The 20700-nt window shown below is 50.3% G+C and overlaps 8 protein-coding genes across 8 annotated transcripts; 3 read left to right on the top strand and 5 right to left on the bottom strand.

The window, feature by feature from the left end:
* Positions 1–97: 97 nt before the first annotated feature.
* On the bottom strand, positions 98–2654 carry LOC131211662 (cilium assembly protein DZIP1L). The gene is made up of 2 exons (XM_058205235.1): positions 2541–2654; positions 98–2472 (listed from the first exon to the last, which is right to left on the bottom strand). The coding sequence occupies exons 1-2, from the start codon at positions 2641–2643 to the stop codon at positions 98–100; spliced, it is 2478 nt and encodes an 825-aa protein (XP_058061218.1). The 5' UTR covers positions 2644–2654.
* LOC131208800 (DNA replication complex GINS protein SLD5) lies at positions 2512–3656 on the bottom strand. Its single transcript, XM_058201692.1, has 2 exons — positions 3507–3656; positions 2512–3445 (listed from the first exon to the last, which is right to left on the bottom strand). Exons 1-2 carry the CDS (start codon positions 3603–3605, stop codon positions 2870–2872), a joined length of 675 nt encoding a protein of 224 aa, XP_058057675.1. The 5' UTR covers positions 3606–3656; the 3' UTR covers positions 2512–2869.
* Positions 3657–3797: 141 nt separating this feature from the next.
* On the top strand, positions 3798–4659 carry LOC131210809 (uncharacterized). Its single transcript, XM_058204101.1, has 3 exons — positions 3798–3991; positions 4073–4211; positions 4274–4659. The coding sequence occupies exons 1-3, from the start codon at positions 3875–3877 to the stop codon at positions 4591–4593; spliced, it is 576 nt and encodes a 191-aa protein (XP_058060084.1). The 5' UTR covers positions 3798–3874; the 3' UTR covers positions 4594–4659.
* A 204-nt stretch (positions 4660–4863) lies between these two features.
* On the top strand, positions 4864–9682 carry LOC131209147 (uncharacterized). The gene is made up of 7 exons (XM_058202144.1): positions 4864–5342; positions 5410–6975; positions 7044–8056; positions 8126–8374; positions 8469–8522; positions 8837–8888; positions 9092–9682. The coding sequence occupies exons 1-7, from the start codon at positions 4949–4951 to the stop codon at positions 9439–9441; spliced, it is 3678 nt and encodes a 1225-aa protein (XP_058058127.1). The 5' UTR covers positions 4864–4948; the 3' UTR covers positions 9442–9682.
* Positions 9683–9783: 101 nt separating this feature from the next.
* Positions 9784–12206, bottom strand: LOC131211654 (gustatory receptor for bitter taste 22e-like). Its single transcript, XM_058205225.1, has 6 exons — positions 12145–12206; positions 11361–11823; positions 10233–10382; positions 10079–10147; positions 9922–10011; positions 9784–9846 (listed from the first exon to the last, which is right to left on the bottom strand). The coding sequence occupies exons 1-6, from the start codon at positions 12204–12206 to the stop codon at positions 9784–9786; spliced, it is 897 nt and encodes a 298-aa protein (XP_058061208.1).
* Positions 12207–12413: 207 nt separating this feature from the next.
* LOC131211652 (uncharacterized) lies at positions 12414–13779 on the bottom strand. Its single transcript, XM_058205223.1, has 4 exons — positions 12955–13779; positions 12745–12888; positions 12530–12688; positions 12414–12476 (listed from the first exon to the last, which is right to left on the bottom strand). The coding sequence occupies exons 1-4, from the start codon at positions 13777–13779 to the stop codon at positions 12414–12416; spliced, it is 1191 nt and encodes a 396-aa protein (XP_058061206.1).
* A 237-nt stretch (positions 13780–14016) lies between these two features.
* Positions 14017–19008, top strand: LOC131211641 (uncharacterized). The gene is made up of 5 exons (XM_058205208.1): positions 14017–14778; positions 14843–15061; positions 17655–17840; positions 17907–18044; positions 18991–19008. Exons 1-5 carry the CDS (start codon positions 14017–14019, stop codon positions 19006–19008), a joined length of 1323 nt encoding a protein of 440 aa, XP_058061191.1.
* On the bottom strand, positions 18646–20260 carry LOC131209685 (uncharacterized). Its single transcript, XM_058202807.1, has 2 exons — positions 19912–20260; positions 18646–19840 (listed from the first exon to the last, which is right to left on the bottom strand). Exons 1-2 carry the CDS (start codon positions 19958–19960, stop codon positions 19425–19427), a joined length of 465 nt encoding a protein of 154 aa, XP_058058790.1. The 5' UTR covers positions 19961–20260; the 3' UTR covers positions 18646–19424.
* Between the last annotated feature and the right edge of the window lie 440 nt (positions 20261–20700).

The raw sequence follows: 20700 nt of genomic DNA, 5'->3' as shown, positions 1-20700 counted from the left end.
ACCATTTATGAAAGTGACAATACACACGTTAGAAAAGACATAAAACTAGTGGGATGCTTTATATTTGAGCTAGTTTTATCAAAAGATGGCCTCCGGTTCACTTATCATCATCAAAACTACTAATATTCCAATCCGAATCATCGTCCACTTTGGCGCGTTGCTGTGGACCTTCCGACAACGCGATTAAATGATCGCTTTTAGGCTTTGCCGGTTGTTCCTTGCTAATCGAGGAGCCTACGGCAGCCGTGCCATCCACTCGGTCCAGGTTGAATAGTACTCTCTTTTTTGGAATTGGTTTGGGTTGAAATGGAACGGTTTCTAGTATTTCACTAATGTCCGAGGTTTTCTCTACCGCGTCATGTCTGTTAGTTGCCGTTAGTGCCAGCGTGTTTAACGTCTTGATCGGAGTATCCAGCAACCTTTCGACGTGCTGATCGGACGTGCTAATAGATGATCGTTTCGGCGGCACTGGACTGTGTGGCGCCGGCCGTGACACAGTAACTGGTGTTATTTCGGCATGCACTGTGATGACATCGTCCCCGGCAAGTTTAATAAGGGGCCGTGCAGTTGGCACCGATGTTGTGATGGACGATTTTGTTCGGAACATACTCATATCCGTGGACAGATTGCCGGTAGTTTCGGAAGTCTGTAGGTTCTGTTTCAGCGGCAACAACTCTACCGTTGGGGAGGACCGTACTCGAGTGGTAGGTTTGCTGGCCTTAGGAATTACGTTTGGTTGAACTTTCGACGGTGGGGCATTGGTCACAGGCGTGGAATTTTCTCCAACCTTTGCTCGCGCCAGTTGTTCGACTTTCGAGAGCAACTGATTGCGAGTGATGAAGAAATGTTTATGCTTCTTCTTTTGAACGTCCCTTTGTTGCGCAAGCGCCTCGCCGGCCACATTAAAGCCGTCTACGGTTAACTGCTTAGCCTTGGGATCAATTCCGATTGCTTTGAGACGGGACCGGAATTGATTTAATATTTGTTTTTTGGGTGACAATAGCAGGGTTTTGGCGGTGTACGATTGCGTTAATGCATTTTGTGGTTCTTGGTGTGTGGCATCCGCCGTGTCGTTTGGGTGTTTGGTGATATGAAGGTCTTTACTTGATTCAAATGGAACCACCTCTGTATCGCTTTCGGTCGTTTCGGTTTCAGAAGAGTAGGACCGCTTATCCTTCTCGGTATGATCAAAATTTTCTATTCCGGCCGGTCCTACTGCACCTTCAATCGTAATCTCTGGAAGGGTGACCAACTTGAGTGTGGCTGATTGGCCCTGGTTGCTGGTGACATTCTTGGTACGGATCAACGGAACGCCTTTTCCTCCCTCGTCGGTCTCGTGCGTTTTCAAGAGCAACTTTTCTAATTGTTCCATTTTCTGTGTGTACGCCTCTTCGAATGTTACCATCGTTTCCCGGGCCTGCTTTTGGCTTCCTTCGTACATTTTTTCCAACTCTTGATATCGTTCCTTCCACACACTTTCGTCGGCCATCGGGAGCGGAGTTGTTCGTTCCGATCTTTCGATTGTCTGGATGGCATCGACAAGATTCTTCTTGACCGCCTCAATTTCCTGATGGATGTTTTGCCTTTCATTTGCCTTCCAAAATTCGTACAATTGCTTCTGCTCCTCGAGAAAACACTGGAGATCTGCTTTGGAAATCATCTGTTCGTTAGGTACCTCTTTCCCGACCAGCTCAACCGGGGAAGAGGGGCTTAAATTGCGGCTCAGGTGGCCTTCGGTTTGGGTTTGTACTTCTTTTTCATTGCAATCCTTATCGTCCGTCAAATTGCTCTGTATTCCGATGCTGTGGAGGATTTTGGGCCGCCTCGGTGCGTCTTCCTGCTGCTGCTGAGGCGTAACGGTGCTGCTCTCGTCCGAACAAACCCGGCAACGATGGCCTTTGGCTGACCGACGACCGTGTAGATCCTTCTCGGCGGCATTCAGGCGCTCTTTCAATTGTTTCACTTCCAGTTCCAGTTTGATGGTGTTTATAAGGCTCTTATCGGTATCGGATGGGTTGTGGTCGACGGGAGCTTCCGGTGGCCGAGCACTGACATGCTTCCGAAGGATGTGGGCACTGAGCAGCTCGGGGCTGATAAAGTTTTTGGTACACCTGGAACACGGATAAACGGTCGTCTGTTGGTGGTTCTGAAGTTCTTCGGCACGCTGCAGCTTGCGCTGGAGGAGCGCATTTTCGTCGCTCCGTTTTTTCATCAGCTTCTCCAAGCGGCCATTTTCGCTCTGCAGCGCTTGGATGGTGTTTCTTATCTCGACCACGGTTTCGTCGAGAAATTGTTTGCAGAACAGCAGATACTGAATGCTAAATTGGGCCAGAATAAAGTACTTTCCGATGGCGGGGTCAAGGATTCGATTGTTTAGCACGGTTCCGATGGGCACTTCCGAGATGTGTGGAATGAATTCATCCAATTTCTCGTAATCACACTCACTAACAATGGCATAGGGATCGATTGAGGCTGATAGGGAGGACAAACGGTTAAGGGTTAATGGTACCGAGAAGCGTAACTATGTTTATTATGTTTACCAACAAATCTCCAGTCGATACAGTGTCCGATCGAAAGCTCGCGAATCGTAAAGCCTGCTTCGCGAGCAATTTTCGGAAAATTATGATGCCATTTGCTGGACATGGCGCAGGCACGTGCTTCCAGTTACACCACTGATAACGGGATTCGCTTTTCCCCTGTTTTATTATTGACTAATCTGCATCCAACGATGGATCCTTCGCAACGCTTTGAAGGTTAAACGCGTTGACGCGATTTCTACGTCGCACTCAAGTGTTACCATAGCAACGCCAAAAACCACTACAAAGCAAACGAGTTTCCAACAATCACAATAATGGAACAGTGCACTATTTCAAATCAGCTCCAACAGACCGTCTACTATCAATGGTTCTATGTCACGGTATTTAAACAAATGTACCGAACCAGATTTTATATTCAGCGAATGCTCTCCGCCAGCTAGAGAATACTCGCCAATGTTTTTTCTGGCCCGAGCGAAAACGTGCCCATCTACGTTCGGTACCACGCGGCGAATCCGTTCGTCGTCTTGGTGATTCTGCGGCATATGCCGCACGACTAGCTGATAGAAATGGTTTTCGACACTCTCGTGAAAGTCTACGGCAAACTTGTGCTCTGCGTCCGACAACCGTTTAGCGTCGGACGGCCGGGCAGAATCCGTGTCGAGGATGTGCGAAGCGTATGTTTCGATTTTCTGCAACCGACACCGCAGGTAGGACGCCACAATGAACCGAATCCGTTCCACTTCCATGCGGTGCACGATGTACAGCAGATCGTTCTTGTTGGTCGACGCAAGGTTCTCTTCCATGTGCACCAACTGAATCATGACCATTTCGACCAACGATTCTTCGTACGGCAGCAAATCGGGGGCAAACTTTTCGTTTATCCACGCCCGTTGAAGCGATTCCAAAACCTGATCGAACAAATAGGATGCATGTGTACTCGGCCAATGCGGCTTATTGAGTGTGTATTACCTCCTGTGAAGACATTTGTATTTCATCGTCTTCCTCAGCTTCGTGGTCGACGTCTTCGGAAGCGCCGTTCGTTTCCGATGCTAAGTTGCTGGTGTCCATTTCGTTGAAAATTTAACTTAAACACGTTAAGAGCACGAGCACCGCTTTGTGTTTATTGTTTTGCGCGGGTCTCGCGCCACAAATGAAAGCAATCAAAATACTCTCTTTCGTGACCATTGGGCACGCGGTGTTTGACATTCACTTCATGCGCGCTGTCAATTTGACACTCGACCGGCCAGCGAGTGAAATACACTTTCGCCGCGAGCTCGTAGACCAGAAATTACTAATTCGTAGTTCGGAATCAACTTGTGCGTGTTCTAATTTCGGTAATGGCTCATGCGAGCGTGCAAAATGATTTTCGGATCGTCGTAGAGAATGTGATGAACCGGTGGACTGCACTGCGAATGGCGGTAGAGCACGGAATGGGTGGCCCCTTGGGATTGAATGTGCGTATCGTGTCGATTCAAATGGATGGCAACGAGGTTTTTGTGGAACCTTATGTGAAAATGTTTCTCTCTCTCCCGCAGACGGCAATCGAACTTATCGACTACGTTACATCTTACTGCACGGAGAACAAAAGCGTCGATTCGATCGATCTGCGCGAGGTACTGGAGGAAATCATGGATCAGGAGTACGAAACGATCTGCGAGGACGATTCGATACAAGGTACACGTGTTTGCCCACTGCTGGACAATGCATAATGTTTATGTGCGCGCGTTTTGTTACAGAAATCAGTGTCCTGCTGGTAACGTACTTGAACCTGCTGAAGCAAGGAAAGGGCGACGAGGTAAGAGCACAGCTGGCCTTAATGAAGCCGTGTGAAATGTGGATTGTAAGTGGGGCCAAGATTAAGTATCAGCGTATGGCCGATAGCAGTGACAGCGAAAACGATGACGACGACCTGGAAGAGAGGATGGACGTAGAACAATCCACCACAAACGGCAACGTAGAGGAGATTGGTCCTAGCACCGAAGGATCCAGCACCAAGTTCATAGAAGAAAGCATCGATCCCGGTTGGACACAGGTACGCGGCAGAAGGCGTAGATAAGTGCTAAGGAGCGTCGGTTAGCGGTTACAATACGGGAAAAGGTCAAATTGTATATAATAAACTAAAATTCCTCACGCTGAATATGGGTCAGTGCGACTGACAGCTATTTGTTTGTGATTGACAGCAAAGAAACAAAACGGTTTGACAGGTAGGCTGTCAGTTTGTTGACATGTCAGAGTGCATATTTTTTCTTCCGACCTGAGAACTCGGTGCAGGCAAAAGTTCGATCGAAAACAGGATGGTTGTAGTTAAATTAAAGGTCCACTGGTGATAAACCTTTCTGTAGTGTTCGTTTAGCGGTTTGGCCGACGTTAGACTAAACACGAGTGCAACAGCGTAAGGGATCTTCCCGATCATGTCTTGGCCAAACAGTTGGCCCGCTGTGCAGCAGCAGCAGCAGCAGCCAGCCGGATTGGTGCCATCGTATCCACCTCCAGTGGGCTCTGCTGCCGTCGCGACGTCCAGCATCGCGGCTGGGACTGATTTTGGAGCGCTCAGCTCATACAATCAGTGGCAATGGCAGCAGTACCAACAACAGTACGCCCAGTGGCACGCACAGTATGGGGAGCAATATGCACAGCAAACGGGCAACGCACTGCCCCCCGTAGCCACTCCAATGCCGTCTGCCGTGGCTACGGTGCCGACTGTTTTTGCAGCCGTACCAACGTTACCCTCGTTTCCGCCTGTCAACTTGGTCGCTCCGCCGCCTCCCTCGGAACCACATCCGGACGAGCTCAAGTCTCAAACAAGTAATGTGATTGCCGATGCCAGTGTATCATGTTGAGTGGCCTGCTCTCAGTATCGATATTGTTTCAGATCAACAAAAGCCTCCCTTACCGGAGGAACAGAGTGCCGAGGAGATCGCCTTCGACGAGCAGTTCCACAAGTGGGAGCAGGAGTTCGAGGTGTGGAAGCGCAACAACAGCAACCACCCGGACAAGAAAGCGTACCGGGATTACGAGCAAAAGTGTGAAGAGCGCCGCAAAAAGCTTCTGGAGCGGCGCGAGCAATTGAGAAGAAAACGAATGGAAAAGAATGCTTCGCAGGCTGTGCCAGCACCGCCGCCGACGGTTCCACCACCGCCACCCCCTTCCGAACCGGAACAACCAACGGGCGACGGAGCTCAAGTAGCAAACGTGTTCAACCACGCGTCCGCCGGAGCGCACAGTGCGAGCGGTGGAATCCCCGGATTGGATCTGATCTGCGAAAATCCCCCACCACAACTGAAAAAGCCCAAGCTGGAACCGAATGCGGATCCGGTGGTGGCGGTGATCGATTTAGAAGAAAATGATCCGACAGACCAGAAGCCCACTCTCAACGGTATGAACCAGAGTCCTGGCTCTGCCCGCGCGCAAGAGACGAACGTGGATGCGATCAGTTCCTTGCTGAACGATCCGAAGGTGAATGCTCTGTTGCAGCTGGTCGGTAACACGATGGCATCGGCTGGGACCAACGGTGGAGGAGACGCTGTCGGCACGGTCACTAACCCCCTGATGGTCGCACTTGCGCAGCTGACGCACAACCGGTCGGGCGCTGATGGCAGCGGTGGTGATCTGGTGAAACAGTTGCAAAACACAGTCGAAAATCGCCCCAATGGTTCGTGTCGTAATGAGCGTGGCGCTGTCGGCCCGCAGACTAGTAGATTTTCGAGCAGCCCGGCCAGCAGCGTAGCTAGCAGTAGCCGGACCACGCTGCCAGACTTTGATCCTCGCATTCCGCCACCAATGATCGATGTGGATCTTTCTCAACCACCACCGATGTTGCCACGAGGGCGGAATCACAAACCTCCAACGCAGAGGCGCGATCGGTGGAGTGGCAATCCGCCGGATCGTTTCGAGCACCGGTATCAGGGTAGTCCGGTGGCAAAAATGGGTCGCTTCGATCGTCCTCCACCATCGCTAGGGTTCTCGCCGTCGGCGGAGTACCAGATCGATCCGGAACTAGGCCGGCCCGTGGCCGTTCCGAAACCGCTGTGGATGACGGAGGACGAGTATCAGGAGATTTACGATCGATACGAGGACGTGCAAAGTTTCGATGAGCGTAAACACAAAATGGAACTGGCCATTCAGGTGTTGAAGCAGAACAAAATACGTGCCGGCCAGCTGCCGCCGGGCTACGAACGGCCGTTGCTTTCCGTCCGGGGCAGTATGCCGAGGCCGATGATTAAGACCGAAATCAAGCACGAACCGACCGATGAATACTTTCAACCGACGCAGGTCTTTGACTACAGTAACTGCAGGAGTGTACCTCCACCATCCGTAACCCAGGAGCCACCGATCGGGCGAGTGATCGACTATGGACACCAGGGTGCCGGATCGCACGGTGTTTATCGCCCGGATGACCGAAGGGATCTTCAGACTCGCCTGCGCAATGCTCAAAATGGCTCGAGCGGAGGTACGGCCCTTTGGTATTTGGTCGCGCTCGTGATCTAATGTTTATTTTGCTTACAGCGAACGAGAACCAGTTTGTTCATGGCTCGCAACGCTTTGATTACAACCACTCGAGCGTCTCGAACGCAGCCACTAGCAGTGGCAACTGCATCGCGGAACAGCGCGATGACCACCAGTGGCCGATGGCAGCGGTGTTGCCGCACAACAAACCGATCGACCGATCCGTTTCTAGCCTGCAGCGCTTGGCCGAGATGCACCTGAACCCGAATCCCGAGGAAAGCAACCCGCACTATCCTTGCAAGTTCATACTGATGAACGATAATCGACCCAACTGCTTGAGCACCAAGCGTGCCAAGCGGCCATCGTCGATACGGAAACAAAAGTTGAAGCAGCAACTTCAGCAACAACAGCAACACGAGCCGGCTGGTGGAATCAGTGGTACGGTCGTTCCCGTCGGACTTGAGCCGGACTCGGAGCCAGGGCTGGAAGAGCTGAGCTCGGACAACGACCTTGAAGACGATCGACCCGACTGGGGCAACAGTACCGACGACGGGGCCGCTAGCGGTCGGCAGTGTAAGAGTGAACCGCGCGACGACGATCGCTCGGAGTCGGTAGTTTCTTCCCAATCGTCGCAGCAACACGGATTGCCCCCGCGGATGATCGATATCGAGGAGCTGCTGTTGCCCCCGGGACGATTCAGTCGGCCGGCCCGTATCTGTTTGCTCGTTCGCGGACTCCCGGGCAGCGGCAAGTCACACCTGGCCCGGTTGATCAAGAACAAGGAGCAAGGGTTCGGTGGGGCATCACCGCGGGTCCTCAGCCTGGACGACTACTTTCTGGTGGACAAAGAGGTGGAAGAACGGGACCCGGTGAGCGGGAAGGTAACGACGGTGGTCCGCGCGGAGTACGAGTTCGACGGGGAGATGGAGGAGATTTACATCCAAAATCTGATCAAGGCGTTCAAGCGCACCATCTCGGAGCGGTTGTTTAACTTCGTGATTGTCGATTGCTGCAACCATCGGTTGGAGTACTATTGCGAGTTTCACAACTACGCCCGGAGCAACGGGTTCAAGGTGAGGCCTGCCGAGTGCCCCGCGGGTGCTGCAGATTGCTCCTAATCGATCGCATTCCCTTTCATCCAGGTGTACACGTGCACTATGCAAACGGATGTGGACGCTTGCGCCGACCAAAACGTTCACCATCGCACGGCCGCGGAGATCCAAGTGTACGCCGACAACTGGGCCATGGCCCCGGATGAGCATGTTCAGGTCAACTTCAACTCGTTGCTAGAACCGGAACCGTCGGACACGAATGCAGTCGTCACCGATATGGACATTGCGGCCGACGATGAATCCCTGCCAGATGTGGACAGTGAAAACCAGCTGGAACATGTAGGAACGCGTGCCGTTTAGCTACGTCACGAAACGAGCGTACGGACGAAAAGCGAACGTGTGGGTTAATCAATCTTTTCACCTGCATCCACAGGCCAACGCATCACAGGACGACAGTAACGACGATAGTGCGGCGGGTACCGCAGAGGTGAGATATTGAGTATATTGTTGACCTAGGCGCAGTGCTGCAGCTGCATCGTAGCAGCGTGCGCACTGTGCTTTCGTTTTGAATCGAACACATGTGCCTGTATGGTGCGGTTGCTAAGCAACGGCGGCTTTGTTTGTGCTGCTTTATCGCAGCAGTCCTGTATGTTTTTGGGTCGGAAGATGGCCGTACGCGCGATTCGAAGGGGCATTCGAAACCCCGAGATCGTACCTTTCTTAATGACACCGTTTTCTTTCAAATTACCCTTCATTAAATACGCCCATTTTGTGTCTGTGTGTGTTCGCGCGCGCATATAGTGTGATTTGTTCGCGAGTAAATGGGACAACGACACCAGTGAGCAGAATTTAGGTTGGTATTATTGTTTTCCTTCCATTTCTAACGTACTTTAAGTCATGTAGAGCACACGTTTGTCGATCAACTATCAATCGACCCTTGCGCTGCGTAACGGAACGTTGCATTGCATGAGCGACGTCGGTTGCAGCTGATGCCAGCACAAACCGAACCATACTAATTCTGGCCTATCTACCCCTGTGTCTCCTGTTCGATCGCAGCCCGACTCGATGGCACTAGTAAACCCTTGAAGCGCCCACCTACCCTGGAGGACTACTTGCAGCTGGACAACGATGAGGATGACGACGGCGACGACGGCGATGATGCCGAAGGTCGAGAAAAGGCGGCCGGCGTCGGCGACGGCGGCGCCGGTGGTGCTGTCAGCAAGAAGAAGAAACGTGTCCGATGGGCCGACGTAGAGGAGCGGAAAGCGCAACGCAAGATGCGTCAGGTGGGCTTCGTTGTCGGTGTAACGGATTGGTCACGGATGATGGATCCTACGAAAGGCAGCAGCGCCCTGACGCAGACAAAGTATATCGAGCGCGTGAAGAAACCGTCCGACGGGAAGTAACGCATTGGCGCACTGCTCAGTTATCCACCGGTGCCGGTGCGAGCGGGAAGTTCACCGGGGAAAGCCGTCGCACCGTTGGGTGCCCACTCGAGCGCACCCGATTGCAATTCATGTTCCACGGTTTTGCAATAATGTGAAATGGAATTCAATTGTTTAAAGGCTTTTCTACTGTGAGGCAACGGGCAATCATGATTAACTCGCGCGCATTGCATCTCTTATTGTATATTCTGAACCGGATCGCAACATCTACTGATTAGGGTATAAAGTTTGCCAAACTTATTGCAACAACCGCCGCGTTTCCTTTTTCCTTGCCTCCCGTTGATCCGAACTCGAGTTCCCTCACTAAACCACGGCCAGCTGGAACTGCACCAGCATTATCAGGTAGCTTGTAATGGTCGCGATCATCTGAGGCGGGAAAGGGGGGAGAAAAGTTAGTGGCCAATTTTGCCGACACTCAGTTGCGATCGTTTGCGTTTCTACCGAAAACAGTAGCGTGTAATCGATGTAGTAAAGACCACAGTTGTTAATTTTGAAATCCTGATGCAGCAGATCGATGGTGAATAGCTCAATCTGTGGAAAGAAGGGACTGGGAGTAACGGTTCTATTGTAGCACTGCGCCACCACGGTCGTAACTCACGCAACGATCGACCGTGGGTTCGACATCTGTCTGAAGAAACTCGTTCAGCAGCACACCGGTGTTTTCGGCCTAACGTAACGCCCCGCGAAAAGGAAAAGTTAAGATCAGTGAGCGATTCTGCAATGAATGAACGCAAACAGAGTTTGCTCCGAACCTGCTCCGTGATGTCGGCACAAGCGGAAACGATGTAGTAGAACTGGATGGCCTGAAACGTGGCGAATATGAACGAGCTCGTGTACTTGGCTAGAAAAAACTCATCGCCTTGCCTTATGCCTTGCACGATGGATGTATAGGCGTAAAAAATCTGAAAGGAGCGATACAGAACTCGAGCAGTCGTTAAGCGGTTAAATGATGTTCAACACAGCGCCCTCCTCCGTACCTCCGAGATGATGATCACAAAACTGGACAATACTAGACACAGCAGGGGAATGCGAACAATCTGTGCGATATATCCCATGCTTTCGGTGATGTGCAGATGCTGCTGGTACAGGTTCAGCCACGTTTTGATAGCGCCACCTCCCCGGTTCCGGATTCGGCTCTGTACCATCGCCTCGTTTACGGTTTCGTACAAATAGGCACAAGCGTGCGTCACCATAATGATCACGTTCGCGAGGATTGACAGTTGACAAAAGAACCAAATGTTGAGCGTCCAGCAGAGCACGCTCAGTAGCCCCGGTTCGAAGAGCTGCACGTAGAAGCTCACAAAGACGGGCACGATGCCCGCATCCATCAGCACGAGTTTGGCCATCGTTTTGACGGTGTATTTCCGCTTCCGGCCCCTCGGTTGATACTCCGAAAGGGAAGCGAAAATGGCCGACAAACCGTTAAGCGCGCGAAGCATCGTGTCACCTGCGGTCAACAGGTGAATGTGCGCGAATACAATCGCCCCATAGTTCAGTACATACTGGCACCAGGCCAAATAATATACTATCGAAAGCGTTGGAAAAGGAATTTCGCTTATCAGAAAGAGGTACACGAACGGATAGGTACACACTGCTAGCGCAGCCACGCACCGGCACCACAGTTTCAGTCGGCTGTCGGATCGGAACGTGTAGGATCGCTTGGAGAAGGAAAACGGCACGAATCCGGCTCCTTGCGCCAAACAGATGGTGCATCGGAACAAGGCTCGCGCCACGTGGTCGCAGTATGACATCGTTTTGGTTTGAACGATCGCGATTAACTGGCGTCGCATTGTGCGTGCGTCCCTCGATACCATTGTGTTAATGTGCGAAGTGATCAATGACTCAGTAATGGCCATCAAATATTGAAACCACTGCCTTACCTCCGAGATCATGATAACAAATTCATACAACAGGATGAGCGCCAGCGGGAAGTTGTAGAAGCGGACGATGTTTCGGATGGACTCGGTGAGCGCACTGTGATGGACCTGGAGGCCGCTGAGCTGGTGGGCGATGTGCGTCAGTATGAACTGCCGGTCTGCCGGACCGTTGTTCCAGCGCTGAGTGTTCTTATCCACTTCCAGTATGCTAGCGATCATCAGCCGCACACGCTCGTTGATGAGCCCGTAAAGAAAGTCGGTCCACAGTAGCGTGACGAGCAGGATGTTGCTCACTATCACCAGCTGTAATGTGCTGAACGTGCTCATCCACCAGGCCACGATGTACGGTAGGCTGGCACTACGGTAGTGCCACAGGTACGCGCCATTCCACGAAAGGCAGATCCCGATGTCGACGAGGATCACTTTCACCAACAGCCGTTTGCCAACCGCTGGCCCAGCAGATGGGCTGCCACCGGCGGAGTAGAACAAGAATTCCAGAATGGTTTGGCTTTGGACGACGAGTTCATTCAAAGCGCGCAACAGCGAGGAAGGATTGAAAATGACTTGCCGATAGAGAACGATCACGGTGAAGTAGTTGAGTACAAACTGTGCCACCACCAGATAGTAGCTTGTATGGAGAAGTGGGAAAATTTCTTCTTGCAACAATTTTCTGTAGCTCCACAAGTTCACCAACAGCAACAGTGTGGCCACCGATCGGCAATACCACAACCGAAGCGGTGACGGTTTGAATCCATCGGGTTGGTACGAAAAAGGCAGCACTCCGTACAGCTGGCCGAACCACATGAGCAGGGCCAACACTGCGTCCGTGAACGACACTTTTAGTAGCATGATTAAGCTCGTTACTGAATGGCCGAAAAAGCTGCCGAAGCGATGAGCTTCGATATCATCACCAATTAGACTAATGGAAGATGGGCACCGGAGAAACCCAAGTCCCATGCATAATTGATGTCACAGGGCGAAGGACGCATCGGCCGAATGAGGCCGAGCGGTGACAGATGGCAAAACGGATAAAGGGAACTGTTAACCTATTCTCTTTCAATATACATTCAATTGAAACTGTATCAACACGATCAAATATGATGTTGCGGTGGTGGCCACCTGCAAAAGAAGAAGAGTTACGAAGGATAACAGCGCTGCTGCGACTGCCTTACCGAGTACATAAACACCAAGTCGAGCGCGTACATATCGGCCACTTGAATCCGGGCATCGTGGCTCAACAGGGCCAGGTTGAACAGTTCGATACTGCGCTCGGTGCGCGTGTCAATCGGAGCGTCGATAAACGTGTTCATAATCACTCCTGGTTGGCGAGACTAGAGCACGTTTTGCATTATAGCTTACAGCTTTAAATAGCACTCCTTCTGCCAACCTGCTTTGCGATGATGGTGGCCACAACCGACAGCAGCACAAACTGTGACACTTCAAATGTAATACAGAGAATCGGATTGATCATCCCGTGGAGGCTGCTGTTGCGGGACCAATCCTGGGCAATCGACACGTAGATGAAGTAAACCTGCGAATTGAGTGTAGTCTACAGTCCCTGATACAAACTCGCTCCCCCCGCGGTCCTTTCATTTACCCTGGACAGTACGACCACGAATTGGTTAAGGTTCGTCAGAAGGATAGGAGCTTGAAGAATCTTAAACAAATGCCTCACAATTTCGGTCACCTCCCGGTGAACGCTGTACAGTTCGTCGATGGTATCGCTCACCTCGCAACATATCTGCTGGCGAAGCGCGTTTCGTTTGCCCCAAAACGAGGCACGTTGCTCAAACGAAACCAGTCTTGTGATGGCGCTCTCAAGCTGTTCGTTGATGGCACCGTAGCAGTGGGCGCCAAAAAGCAGCAGCAAGAGAACCAAATTTGAAATTTGTGCCCCCATAACGATGACACAGATGTTGAGGGTACGGTAGTCTCGTAAGTAGTGCTCCACGTGCGCGTCATTGTCGATGAGAAACAGGATACACAGGAAAATGTCGGTGCACAGAACTTTCACCACTATCGGGGCTACGGTGCCCGTGGCCGCGGCAGGACTATCGGACGCGTATAGGAGACGCCGTACGATGGCCATGAAACGATTCGCGCAACGCAGCAGGTTCGATTGGTTATGGAAAATCTGATAAAAGCAGGACGTTATCGTGCAGTAGCGTATCAGGAACTCGACGTACACAAGATGCCGCACCAGCATCAGATCCGGAAACGGTACACTGGTGAGAATATGTGAAAAACTGAACAACACCAGAACGGCCGTGGCGCAACCGACGGCAAAGGACCAGCAAAATTTGAGCCGGTTCCTGCGCAATCGGTGCCCGTTTGCGCGATCGAGCACGAACGGGTTCATTCCCATGAGGGAGTTGTAGTAGTAGAGAAAGTGGAGGAAAAAGTGAACCGTCTTTGAGTGCATTTCAGACCGAAACTGCACCGCGGGAGTCGCCGGATATTTGTGGTTCCCCTTCCAACAGCGATGGGCGGATGATCGATGTGAGAGAGGCATAAACTATTCAGTGCCGACGGTTGGTGCTGCGTTGTGAATAATACATAGTCCGCAAACGTGGCTATCACTTGCGGAGTGGCTGGCCACTAGTACACTTGTTGCTGTCAACCGGTGTACATTCATTAACGCAAGCGTTCGCGATCGACCATGGCCCTGTCTCGAGCGGAGAAGTTTTTCATCGGACTTTTGACGGGCTGCGGTTTGCTGCCGTTTCGAATGCATTCCCCATCGAAGCGATTCATCGAAAGCACACGCCATTATTGGTACAGTGTTCTGTGCACGGTTCTATTCAGCGTACTGGCCCCGTGGATTTACTGGGGAGCAATAGGCAGCACATTGCACCCGCAAACACAGCTTAACAACTACATGATCGTTGTACAGTTTTTCTTCATGTACTTTATCGCGCTGCTGAGCCGTACCGAGGCCATACTCAAGCACAGAAAGCTTTGTGCTCTTTTAAATTCCTTACTAGAGCTACGCGATACGGCGGGAAGAGGAAGAACTGGTGCAGAAACTAATCGATCAACATCGATCAGATTGTGGATGAAATTTGTCCTGTTTGACGTGGGTCTGATGATCATTGCGGGATTGTTTTTTAACAAAAATCTCCCCAACACGGTGTACTGGTTGTACATGCTCCTCAGCTTCTCCAATCTGTTGTTGGTGTTTATGATCAATATGACCATAAATTTTTTGCTGATCGTGCTGTACTGTGGTGAGTATATTTATCGTCGGATCAACCAACGGTGTACGGACTTGGTACACGGTTCCAGTAACCGCCGCGGAGCAGCCTTGCAATGGTACATGCTGCACATGGAAACGGCCACCGTAGTCGAGTGTCTCGTGGACAGCGTTAGCAAACCGCTGCTAATGCTAAACGTGTGGTACTTCTTCATTATCGTCTTTTCGGTACGGAAACTAACCGAAGCCATCATGTTATGGGATCGTGAAATATCATGCGCGTGTACGTTAGGTTTTCTATTTGTTCACCAGCATCGTCCAGGATATGCGACGGGAATCCAACGGATACCGGTTCAATATGATGAACCCAATCGCGTTCTTTCTCAGCGAGGCATCACAAGTATTTTACATCGTTTCCGCAGCGTCGTCGTACGCTGAACGTGCCCGGGAAATTGTGCCAATATTGGGCACGCACACCGTCGGACCCGAGGAACATTCGGACGAACGATTGGTATGGTTCGCTCTCTCTTGAGAAGTGGACTAACGTACGGTTAGTGAAAAAACGATTCCTTTCCCACAGTTTGATCTTCTCGTAATCCAATTCCTCAACCGAGACTACAGTGTTCGAGTGAAGGGTCTCTACCGAATCGACTATACGATGCTGTTTTCAGTGAGTTAAGCTCTGGGCGTCTGGGGTGGCCCATAAAGACTTAACGATTTGGCATCCATTGCGCGGCTAGATCGTTTTAGCGACGCCCGACGCTCCTGCTTTAATGGCGTTAACAACAAGCTTCTTTTCAGATTGTGTCCAGTACCGCAAGCTACATGATCATCCTAGTACAGTACTACCTCCAGGAGTAAGACGGGGCACCAAACAAACGCAGAGGCTGGTTCTGGGACATCCAATCACATCAAACATTAATCGGTGATCTTTTATTCAGCACCCATCTGCTCGAGTGCAGTCGGAGTAGGCAATGCTTCGCTTGACAATAAACCAGTATCGCACCATGAAGCTTCCGGGCGAGAGCGTTCTTCTTGAAGGCGTGTTTTTTAAAGTTCTGGCCATTCTCGGAATCTTGCCGTTGCACTTCGAATGGAAATCCCGGCGATTCTCGAGAGGAAAGACAATATTGATCTACTGTGTCGCGTTGACCATCCTCTACGGCAGCATTGTCCCGATCGTTTGCCTCTACTTGTTCGTGATAAACTTCAACCCGAAGGAACCGATCATCACGTTTCTAATGGCGACACAGTTTAGTTTCGTGTACGCGTTTGTGCTTACGATGAAAAGTTCGCTCATATGGAAGAGCGACACATTGGGGCGCTTACTGAACGAAATGTTTATTCTGAAACATTCCCTGGAGCAGCTTGGAGACCAGACGATTGCCCGTTTTCCTAAAGGCTTTGCGATAAAAGCCTTAAAACTGATTCTGGCAGACGGTTGCCTCGTATGCATTTCGCTATTCACATTTTGCGACCTTTCCGGGCATTCGTCCAGCGTATCGAAATTGGCTTCGATTGTGTTCTTTGGATTAATGTGTTTAATTACGATGGTGGAGAACATCTTCGTACTCGGCCTACTGACGTGTTACTCCGCGCAAACTACATTAAATTGCCAGCTTAGAGGCTTGGCGTCTTGTGAAACAAAAGCTAAAGCAGCTCAAGTGTCGCAATCAGTGCTGCAACTGTACACGTTTCACTGCCAAGTGCTGTGTGTTGTCAAGGATTTTACGGCCGCCTTAGATTTCATCGTACTACTACTAAATGGGTGGTACTTCTTTATGATAGTGTTCTCGGTAAAGACCGCCCCTTTTCATGCTCCTGAATAGTCCTCTAAAGCCTCTCCATACTTTTAGGTCTACTACATCTACGTTTTCTCACTAAACAGATTACGGGAAGGCTTAAATACTGAGGACATCAAGGCGTTCGTGAACCCATTTACTTTCCTGTTGTATCAGTGTACTCAGCTTTATTTCATGGTGGTGACTCCGGCGATGTGTACGGAACAAGCGAGAAAGGTGGTGCCATTGCTGAACTCCGTCAGTACGCAGTATGCTGAGCATCAAACTGATTCGCTGGTACGCTTCGTATAAATGATGATCCTGTCGGCAGTTATAGTCGATATGCCCATTGCAGATAGAAATTCTAACAATCGACTGTCTGGAACGGGACGTTGAGATCACTAATTATGGATTATATAGCATCAATCGAGGGCTCTTGTTTGGCGTAAGTGTATTTTACGGATGTCACAAGAAACCGAGTTGAACGGTCCGATCTTTCAGATGATTGCCACGATGTCCAGCTATATGATCATTCTAGTTCAATTCCACATCGAGAGGCAAGCATGAAGAGGTCACGTCGCCGCACGTCGATAATCATTACCGCATAATTGATATTCTAACAAGCACTTTGTCATCGCGGTAATTGCCCTGCGATATTGATGAGCCGCTGTGGTGATGCCGTAAGCTCCCAAAACGACTGTTAAACCGCGCTTCTTCTTCTAATGCGCCATGGACACCCAAAGGGTCAGGGCAGGGGTTGAATATTTTCTTCTTAAATGTCTCGAAGCCGTGGGCACGCTGCCGCTAACGTTCGAGCGGCGCACCGAGAGATTCACGAAAACGCGCCAGAATGTGATGTACAGTATGGCGGCAACGGTTGCGTTTGCGGTGCTGGCCCCTCTCGAGCTTTGGAACGTTTACAGGCACATTTTCGGTGAAAACACGTTTATAGTCAACGTTTTGGTCGCCGTGCAGCTCGTGTTCGTGTACGTTTTCGTGATCACGGTCAACATGACGATGCTCGCGAATGGCGAATCGCTAAAATGCTTGCTAAACGAAATGCTCGCCTTGAGAGACATTGTCCGGAGCAAGTGGAACTTCCATCGAGCGAATCTCCAGTACACGAAAAGTATTCTTGTGAAAGTGATCTTGGTAGATTTTGGGCTTCTGGTCGGTGCGTTTTACGTGTTCTTTGTGTACCGTCCGGCAGCGCCAACCGTTTTCGAAGTAGCCATTTCTGCGATCTTTTTCACCGTTCGTTACATCATAACGACGGTGGTCAGTTTCTTCATGATGTTCCTCTTGACCTGTGGCTCCATCCAGAGTACGGTCAACAGCGAGTTTCGGCACGTGGCGGATTCGATGGTGATGATGGATCGCCCCACCGTGGTTCGGCTACTGTACCTGGTGCACTGTAAAAATGCACAGTTGCAGAAAGCATTTATGGCCACCATGAGTCTGCCGGTACTGCTGCTAAACGCGTGGTACTTTCTAATGTTAGTTATCTCGGTAAGTCCGGTTTATTTAGAGATTGCACCTTGGAATAATGTCTTGGATTGTGTGTTTTTCTCTCAGGTTTTCTATGTCTACACTACGGCTATAGCGGACTTTGCTGACCCATTACATGCCGAAGATATCCTGAAGTACCTCAACCCGCTCACCTTTCTGATCTACATTTTCGTGCAGCTCTGCTACATGATTTTGATCCCTTCCGTATGTACCGAGAGACAACAGCGCACGTTTGTGATGTTAAATCGTATTGCCAAACGGTGGTCAGGCGAGATTGAAATGGAACGACTGGTAAGGACCGGGAAGACGCGGATTGAGCGGATCGTGGTAACGTCTCGTCTCTCGTTATCAGACGGATGCCCTGGTGGTGGACTATTTGCATCGAGATTGCGACATTAGCAACTATGGAATGTACGCCATCAACCGACGGTTTCTGTTTGCTGTGCGTATAATAGAAGACACATTTTATAGACCACCACAATAAAAACACGAAGCTGATAGTGTTCCTTTCCTTTCGCAGATGCTGACCACGGTCTCTAGCTACGTGATCATTCTCGTGCAGTTTCATATCCAAGATAATTAAAATTATGTAACAATAATAAAGTGTTTGTTGGTTTCCAGCTGTGAGTGGTTCTGTGTTTTGTCTGCTCGCCGTACCTCGTACCTCTCGCGCTGATCAGCTCGGCCGTTGAAGTGTGCAGACTGCGAACATTAATCATGATGTCACACCTTATTCCGTTTCGGATGATATCATACTGTCCCCCGCCGAACGACCCCCGGCAGACACAATACGAAAATTGTCTTTTCATGCGCGCCTGAGCGGCATGTTAATGACAAACAATTTTTCTCTTTATTGTTTTCTAAGCTGCCCCATTTGGTGGCGGCAGAGGAACACTCTCTACACAATTCACGCCACGTATGTGGGGGTGTCTGGTTGAATTCGATGGTCTCGACGCGTGATTGTTACAATTACTGAGCTATTCCGCAAAAAGCAGCAAACATATTACTATGCAACACCACTATCGGGAACAAAAACCTTTCCTAATGGAACGCATAACGTGGCAAAAGATGCTTTATTTGTTTATGCAACATAATATTATGCAAAAAGCCGCAAGTGCGTAATCCGTGTCCTCGGTTATCTAATACCTAGGTACCGCTTGCAAGGTAGGCATGCCCAATATCGGTAAAAAGCAGTTGAGATTACAGAGCGCAGTTCTACATCTTTCGTAAGGCATTATTCGGACCGTCATCTACGTGCTATCACTACTGCAAAAAACCAATCGATTGTGTCGAAATAGTACTGAGCGGGCGCTGTATACGCTGTGTATTGCTGAGTCCTGAGCATATGAGTTATGATCTCCATTGCGAAGTAAGTGTTGCGGAAGGCATTCGTTATCCTGAGAGTATGTGGTGGGCCCACGGCTGCCGTTCTTTGGTAATTTGGTAATAAAACATTCCTCCTTCTCAAAAGCCGCGATCCGGTCCGCGGTGCACACTGCTGTGTGGCTGTAACTCTTCAATATATCTTATTGCTGACGGTGTAATAGTAATATGAAAAGAGATTCAAAAAATGTGTGCTACGGTTTACTTGAACAAGTAAAATGCGACGGCAAAAGCGGTGAGACTGAGAATCTTCCACGGGGCAGCCAAGTTAATTGCGGCGTTGCACTCGTCCTGTTCGCACTGGCTGCAGAAAACTTCACGCATGGTGTCCAGCTTGAACTTGCCATCGCAAACGTTCTGGGCCTTGTAGATGCATCCCTTGAGTATGGTGGCTCGTTTCGCTTCCGAATCTTCGGCACGCAGATGGAAGCACTTGTAATCCGTCGAGGGGGAGGTGGCCGTGTTGGGTTTCAGGACCAACAGGGCAGTGGCCGAAGCTGCCGTATTGAGGATACCACACTCGACGAACTCGGGGGTCTTTTCGTTGTCCTTCGGTTTGTCGGTATCGGCCAGATTGACCAACTCAGTGCCCTGCATGCACTTGATGGCTTGTGCCGCTAGAGAGTTGAGAAACCATGGAGAAATCATTTAAAATGGCCCTTCCTTTAATCGTGTGCCAAAGCAGTACCACTGATGCTGGCCAGGATGCAACATGCTACGAGCAGAATCGCTTTCATTTTGCCACAGTTTTCACTTTTCACTTTCGATTGTAAGGGGTTTTCTCAAAGGCACCAACCACACTACCGATCGATACGGGACAGAGCGACGCGGACGTTTGCGAAATAAACTGCTCGAGGGGCACGCCAAATTACGAATGGCGTCAAGATGACGCCACGCACAGAGGCCGTATCGAGAGAGCGAAACGGCGCAACAGCACCTACGCCGACGACAGCGGACAGAGCGAGATCTGTGAAACACACCCAACGAACCTTCTTTTTTTTGCTACGTGCCAATCGGGAGAAAACAGAAGGATTAACAAGAATCACCGGCTCAACCGGCCCCGGCACGGACCTCATCAGCGGCATAATATCAGCTCGCCGCGGACACAGATTGGTGCTCTGCGTTATCTGTGATATTTGTTTACTGTTTGACCAGCTGCGGAAATCGTGTAAACAAAAACTGGAGGTCATCATGTTTCGCATGGAGAGCTCCTGCGATGACTCACCACCGGCCTGCTGTCTGTAGCAACGTGTTGCCTGACAGAGAGGCTCGCGGGAGGGAAAGAGATGGTTCTATGCACACGAACGCCCAGACAGAGGGCCCATTATCGGAAAAGTCTCGCTCTTATGATAATTAGTACTGCATCTTATGAAGACTTTGGACCAGCCTTAAATCAATGGGCTGTTTCAAAACATGCCATGGTTTGCTAATGTACTATTTAATGCTGTAAACAGTAAACAGATTTTGGATTTTATCT

The sequence above is a fragment of the Anopheles bellator genome, chromosome 2, assembly GCF_943735745.2.
Source record: "Anopheles bellator chromosome 2, idAnoBellAS_SP24_06.2, whole genome shotgun sequence".
NCBI lineage: Eukaryota > Metazoa > Arthropoda > Insecta > Diptera > Culicidae > Anopheles > Anopheles bellator.
The sequence above is the reverse complement of the archived record's forward strand: the minus strand, read 5'-3'. Positions and strand labels throughout refer to the sequence as shown.